General features: G+C 32.1%; 1 protein-coding gene across 1 annotated transcript; it reads left to right on the forward strand.

Annotated features, from left to right (window-relative positions):
• The first annotated feature begins 2646 nt into the window (after window positions 1–2646).
• Window positions 2647–6618, forward strand: LOC129308877 (uncharacterized). Its single transcript, XM_054950252.1, has 6 exons — window positions 2647–3959; window positions 4601–4740; window positions 5150–5360; window positions 5743–5980; window positions 6078–6228; window positions 6313–6618. Exons 1-6 carry the CDS (start codon window positions 2864–2866, stop codon window positions 6616–6618), a joined length of 2142 nt encoding a protein of 713 aa, XP_054806227.1. The 5' UTR covers window positions 2647–2863.
• Window positions 6619–7514: the final 896 nt, after the last annotated feature.

Below are 7514 nucleotides of genomic sequence, written 5' to 3' on the forward strand. Positions count from 1 at the left end.
AATAGAATATATGTGAAGGATAATATTGAAAAAATATCATTAATAAAATCTTATTTTTATCAAAGTGCCTTATATTTTGATACGTCAAATCTTCTTAAAAATTATCTTATAAATTGCAATAGAGCGAATACATTTTAGGATAGAGCAAACAACTTGTAATTATGTATACTCGCCTGAACCTAGATAAGTTGGGTAGGCTATGTGCAACCCTTCATGCTAGCTCATTCCGCCCATTGCTCAACCCTAGTTATTTTCAATACTTTAAAATCTACCAGTTATAATGTACTTAAACAAATTTATATTAAATATATATGATTAAGTATATAAGTCTTTCTCACTTTGAAATGATAGAGAAAATTAAACCTACCTTACACTAGCTGTAGTATAAGGGGCTGTTTGTTCAAGATTATAAAAAGAGATTTATTTTGAAGAGATTTTATAAAAAACATATATTATTTTTTTTATAATAATAAAAAATAAATTATTAGTTGGTTATTTTTTAATTATTTTTATTTTATAAAAATGATTTATTGCTATATTATTTTAAAATTTTATGATATATTCACATATCTCTCCTCTTTAAAACACTTTTTCTCATTTATTGCGTTAAATTATTTTTATAAACTACTCAAAGTAGTTTCTTAAAAGAATCAAAAATCTTTTTTTTCTTCCAAATTCTAATTATTTTTAATAGTTTAAACAAATATCATAGAACTCATAAAATAGATTTTTTTTGAAAAAAACATTTTTTCATGAAATAAGATAAAACAAATGGTTCCCAAATCACCAATAAAAATTTTTAAAGAAAATATTGTTAACTTCATGACAAAAACATCAATTTTAAAATTTGGAATTGTGTCCCTCTTAATTGCATAAACCCCTTTGATGTATGAGATGATAGTGCCAAGTTTAATTTTATGGGCTTTTTATAAGTTCGGGCTAGCTTGAGTGAACCAAATTCTAATTTAGCCCTTTTTGAATAAGTTCAACTTATTCTTATATGAAAAAAAAATATAAAAAAGTTTAATTTATTCAAATTACCTACTCTATGTACATGGCTATCAATTAAAGCTGAGCTTGTCAAGTCAATTCTTTTAAACCTAAAATTAACTACGGCTGGGCTGTTACTTTAGAGCAAAAAATGGTAATTATCCTTTTAAGCTCAAAAATAAAAGGAATGGCCCTTTAATGCTGGGGCCAACCCTTTTAAACTCTTTTATTATTTTTTTAAAACTTTCAATCTAAAAAAATAGAAGATTAAATATCTAATTAAAACAAACGAACACTTTAGACTCATTTGTCTCTCTCTCATTCATTTATTAAGATTTAGCTAATAATGTTAGTCAAATTTAATTTTTATTGATATTAATTTTGATATTACTATTTGATATTAGCCTGGATATTTAAGTTTTCTATATTTGTTGTGGTGTGAATTGACTTAAACTTATTTTCCTAAACTTAATTATATGTGTAATAACTTTTTTAAAATTATAAATATATTTTTTAGATTTTTAAATTGAAAAAAAGACACCAAAAAAAAAAAAAAATAGGGCCAGGCCCAAGCCTTGCAAAAGGGAGATTTAAGATGTAATCGGGCTTAAAGTCAGCCTACTTAGGCTCTAGCTTTTCAAAACTGATCCTAATTGACGGCTATTGAAATAGTATTTATTCTTATTAATTATTAATTATTAAATCAAGGAGCCCGGGATAAAATGTCCATACAATAAATCGCATTGCAATAATAGGCATCAATATTAAAAAGGCGCCGGCCAAGTCCGCTGTTGAAGCCTGCACTAAAATAATCTTTGAATTTACATGAGTTTTGGTCAAACAAGAAGCTGCAATATTCAAATTTGAGCTTGGCGGTGTCTCGGAGCTTATCTCCTTGGACGAAAGGTTCGCGCTTCACCTGTCTCAGGTTGCTGCCATTTGGATTTATCCAATAAGCTGGGATTAATATTTTTTAAAATATAACAGTAGTTTCCTTTATTTTAATCCCATTTTATTTGTCATCCCCATAATTTTATTTCATTATTTTCAATTCTTTTAATTTGATCCATTTGCAACTTTGATTCCTATAAAATGTGCATAAAAACCATGAGCCAATACTGGCAGAATTAATTTTGTTGATGTCTAATTAACTTTGTTGATATAAACTTAATCTTGCTTTTATCTATCACATTTTTTTGGTTAAAGCGTCACGTTCTGTTTGATCTAAATGTACGAAGAAGCTTCTTTTTTTTTTTCTTTTTCATCTTTACCTTCTATTTTTAAGAAAAAATTATATTGAAGTCTCACGTGAGAAAATTAATTACTGCAAGATTCATTGACAACTAGTTGTGTTGTCAATATAATTTAATTCAATTGTTAATGAACCTTATATTAATTAATTTTTCTGTGTGGGATTTGATTGTAATTTTTTCCATTTTTAATCATGTATAGTCCATTTATTTCCACATCATCATATTTTTACAAGGGAGTTAGCAGAATTTCAGTTAAATTAACTCCATTAATGCCATCTCACAGCCATTATATGCATTTATAAAATTAGAGACTCAAATTATGGACAGATTAATCCAAAGAGACTGAAACAACAACTAAAAACAAAATACAATAGAAGTACAAAAAACTTTCTACTGTATTTTCCCTTAATCCTTAGCTCTTTCATTGACCACTGGCAAAGAAAACTAGAAAATATTATATTTCGAATTCTAAACTTTTAAACTTCATAACCTCAAGCGTGATTACAACACTCTGTTCCCTTGAAAATTATATATATAGATTAAATAGACAAACACACAACACACACTCACTCTTACATAATTTGATATTCTGCATTTAAAGACTGAATGCTGATAACAGAATGAAAGCCATACAAAGCATTCCATGCATGTTGTCAAGAACTGCATTTGTTATCGTCCTTGTTTCTCTTTATCTTCCATTCCGATGGGCAGAAGGACAACCTGCACAGGTCAGTGCTGGTTATTATTTTCCGGGAATCCCCATTTCCCAAGTCGACTCCACATTGTTTAGTCACCTCATATTTTATTGTGCTTATTTGAACACTTCGTCCTTTGAGATCTTAATCCGCCCAGTAGATGAGCCCGAAGTTCGTAGCTTCTCCAGCACAGTCAGAAAAGAGAACCCATCCGTCAAAACACTTCTCTCTATTTGGGGGAAAGAGAGAGATTCGTATGCTTCAATGGTGAGCAATTATTCTTCAAGAGGATCCTTCATTGAATCCTCTATAAACGTAGCCAGGGAATACCAGTTCGATGGCCTCGACCTTTACTGGGATTACCCTCAAACAAAATCTGACATGAATGGTATGGCAAATCTTGTAAAAGAATGGAGTCTATACATAGATGATAATGATCCACAACTGATACTGACTGCCACTGTTCCATATACTCCATATTGGCCATTCAATATCTCTGTTTATCCTGTTGAGTCAATGGCAACATACTTAGACTGGATACATGTTAAAACATATTCTTACATTCATTGGACGCCGAATGTCACTGCCGCACATTCAGCTTTATATGATCCTTCAAGTAGATATAATAGCACAGACTATGGTATCAATGAATGGATTGCCAGGGGATTGTCACCCAACAAGTTGGTTTTGGGGTTGGCTTATTTTGGGTATGCATGGAATCTTACTGATCCTAACAACAATGCAATAGGTGCGCCGGCAACAGGTCCATCACAAACTCAACATGGATTATGGCTAATCACATACAAGGAAATCAAAGACCAAATTCAGTCCTGCGGAGGAAGCAATGTACAATACAATGACACTTATGTAATCAACTACTGGTCATGTGGATCAACTTGGATAGGTTTTGATGATGTTGAGGCTATCAAAATTAAGGTGTCTTATGCCAAGGAAAAGAAGTTGCTCGGTTACGCCGCATGGCAGGTTTCTGACGATGACAATTGGTTGCTTTCTCGTGCAGGTAATTTCTTTTAAATTCTAGTCACTTCTCCATACGAATCATTTTCTAATCTAAAATTTTAAAGAAAAGATTAGTTTACGATATTTCCCAGTTGACACTTTGTGCACACTTAAAGTTGAAATTTGAAAAGTGTCAGATCCTGTACTTCTAAAAAATTAAAACTAGATTCTGCAGAGAACAAAAGACTGAGAATCTTTCAAATGTGCATCATCTAACCATAATTTCATGTTAAAGATGTGGAACCAGAACATATAAGGGATTAAGGGTTACTATCATCAACAAAATGTATTAGCTCATGATCTTTTAAAACCCAAAGATCCATATTGAGGAATGCTCTCTAACCTACATTATGCAAACATGCAGAGTTAGTACTCGGTAGACATTTTTAGTTTGATCAATAATTTAAATTATGGTAAGTTTACAGCTAAAGGGGAAGATAATAAAGCTAAAGGGGAACATTACAGATCACGTTTTCTAAAGATTCTCTTGGCTCCAGCTGTGGCATCGGTGTTGCTATTAGTATTAGGTTTCTTAGTCTGCATCCAAAAGAGGAGAAGGTTCAAATTAAAAGGTAATATATTTAGCAGCGTATGATTATTCTCCATCCACAAATGCTTACTTCTCCTTATTTTCTCGTAAAGCAAATATAGAAGCAGCAGAACATTTGAATGGTAACGGTACAGATGTCAAAGTCTTTTCTTTCTCTGACATTGAAAGGGCCACAAATAGATTCTCACTTGAAAATAAGATTGGAGAAGGTGGTTTTGGAGTTGTTTACAAGGTAAGATTTCAACAATACAATATTTAAATTGTTAGGTTTCAAGTATAGATAGTACGATTCTTTTTCTACCCAGGCATAAGTTTCCACCTTAATGCACTGATTCATTAGATGTCTCCACATTCAATTTTATAGGGTTTACGAGATTAAAATTGTTTGGTTTTGTGGCACGTCAAATAATGAAATGAAAAAATTACAATGGTATGAAGAACATTTTATCACTCAAATTTACATCAAGATAATACATTTGGATGACAATTCATGTGGGGGAAAAAAATTAGTCTAACTTCACAATTTGAAAAATTATAATTTACCAAGTCTGATGAAGCTTCTTATTTCAATTTTGCAAATTTTCGAATGAATAAATTCTTACCATATCCTGCCAAGATTTCAATAATTTTTGTTTCTCTAGGGAATATTACCTGATGGAGAGGAAATAGCAGTGAAAAGACGATCAAAAGGTTCTAAGCAAGGATTTGAGGAATTCAAAAATGAGACAACACTTAATGCAAGACTGCAACATGTCAATCTTCTTCGAGTATTGGGGTTCTGCAATGACAAGGAAGAACAAATGTTGGTTTATGAGTACATGCCAAACAAAAGCCTTCAGTTCCATCTTTTTGGTTAGCAATCTTTATGACTTAAAACTGCATGTTAGAGTGAATATACAACAAGCTTTGTTGGAGTCGATAAACAGGGCATGTCAGTAATAAAAATTCACTTAGCGTGGGATGCATATATATTGAATTTTTTATGATTTACAATTTTGTCATCGTTCATGATTAGCACTTCTCTAGCTTTCCACATTCCATGATCATCCAGTGCTTTTTGTGGAAATTGCCTATTTTGATGTCTTCACTGAGCAAATATCAAGTTTCTACTGTTTTTGACTTCAAGGATAAAACCAGAAGATTGAGTTCAAACCTCTTTGGGATGAATACAATCTGTTCCTGTAGTTGAAGGTTTGTGATATATCTCAAATTTTGTCAATTTATTTTGACACAGACCCTACAAAGCAGCATCTACTAGACTGGAGACAACGTGTTTGTATCATTGAAGGAGTAACTCAAGGGCTAATCTATCTTCAAGAATATTCTAGACTGACAGTAATTCATAGAGACCTGAAAGCTAGCAATATTTTATTGGATCATGAGATGAAGCCAAAGATTTCAGAATTTGGCATGGCAAGACCATTTAAAAAAGATGAACATGAAGAAAACGCCAGTAAACTTGTAGGGACATAGTGAGTATTCTTTTGGAACCTCTTCATAATAATTTTTGTACATCGATTCTGTTTATTCAATTCACCAATATGTTACATTGTTCATAATCTCTTGTAGCGGCTACATACCTCCTGAATATGTTGAGAAAGGGTTGTGCTCCATTAAATCTGATGTTTATAGCTTTGGTGTCCTCCTCCTACAAATTATTAGTGGAAAAAGGATCTCAAGCTTATATGGAGTGAGTAATGATTTGAACCTCTTAGAATATGTAAGTAATATATACCTATGGATTTTTAAAAAATAAATAAACATTCACTCTCAATTAATTACTTTGTTTCACTAAATATTTTAGGCTTACATGTTATGGAAAGAAGGAAAAGGCATGGAATTCGTGGATTATTCACTTGATGATACATCTTCTTCTTGCAAATTGATGAGATGCTTGCAAATTGCTCTCCTGTGTGTCCAGAAATATGCAGAAGATAGGCCTAGCATGCTAGAAGTTTATTTAATGCTAAGAAACGAAAGCAACTTCATAGCAAGCCCAAAACAGCCTGCATATTCAAACGTAGGGAATGAAGAGGCGTTGAAGTTTATTCAACGGCCAGAAATTTGTTCACGAAATGAAACAACAATGTCTCCAGTTTGGGGTCGATAGCACTTAACAGTGTTACATTTTAATGTTCTGTATATGTTTCTAACATGATGTATCATCTTCAAGTAATACAAATGTGAAAAAAGTGTTTGAACTTAATTAGTGCCACACCCCATTGAAGTAGTGTGACTGGCAGGGTATGAGATCAGATACGCCTCATTCCGCGAACTTCAATCGTTCTCATATTCACAATGGTAACTAATTTAATTGAGACTGTTTACTTGAATAATATCATATCATCTATTTTACATCAATGTTTAATAAACTTCGTAGTTTTGTCACAACCTCCCTAACAAATTGAACTTTGAGTTTGAGTGCCTTAGAATAAGGTCTAGCCAAGGTTGCAAGTTGCAAATATCATGAATAGGCATTGACTATAATTATAGTTTTATCTTTCTTTCAAGCATTATTTAAGAAACACTTGATATGCACTAGTTAACACATATAGACATACCAACTTTAAATTCTTTCACCGAGCAACTAATAACACATCAATAAGCACTTTCATAAATTTCTCACTCAAAATTTCTGATCCCAAATACAATGGAACGAAATAAAACGAATATACGACTCTAAGCACAAATGTGAATAGAGTACTATGAGAATAAGATGAGAATACCTGATAAGAAGAACTATAAATCACCTCAATTCAGCCCGCCTTCATTTCAATCTTTTTTCAGAAACCACCAAAGCTCTAAACGAGAGACACAACCAGCTCCAGCATAGCCATAAAACAAACTTTGGCACGCAATAAGGATATGAGAAAAGAGAATACGTTGGGTTGCACCTTGATGAATTAGGCCAAGTAAGTGGAGGGCCCAAGTTGAGTTAAATAATTATTTATATTAATAATTATTTATATTATCTAATGGGTGGTTACCATAATTTTCTTCTCCTTC

Source organism: Prosopis cineraria, unplaced genomic scaffold (assembly GCF_029017545.1).
Source record: "Prosopis cineraria cultivar Desert tree isolate PC_DT_omini unplaced genomic scaffold, ASM2901754v1 PC4, whole genome shotgun sequence".
NCBI classification, from domain to species: Eukaryota; Viridiplantae; Streptophyta; class Magnoliopsida; order Fabales; family Fabaceae; genus Prosopis; species Prosopis cineraria.

Bases quoted from the DNA above. Each gene is read 5' to 3' on its own strand.
- LOC129308877 (XM_054950252.1), top strand. From the start codon at position 2,864: ATGAAAGCCATACAAAGCATTCCATGCATGTTGTCAAGAACTGCATTT. The intron at 5,981-6,077 runs GTGAGTATTCTT...AATCTCTTGTAG, and splicing joins AGTAAACTTGTAGGGACATA to CGGCTACATACCTCCTGAAT. The intron at 6,229-6,312 runs GTAAGTAATATA...TAAATATTTTAG, and splicing joins ATTTGAACCTCTTAGAATAT to GCTTACATGTTATGGAAAGA.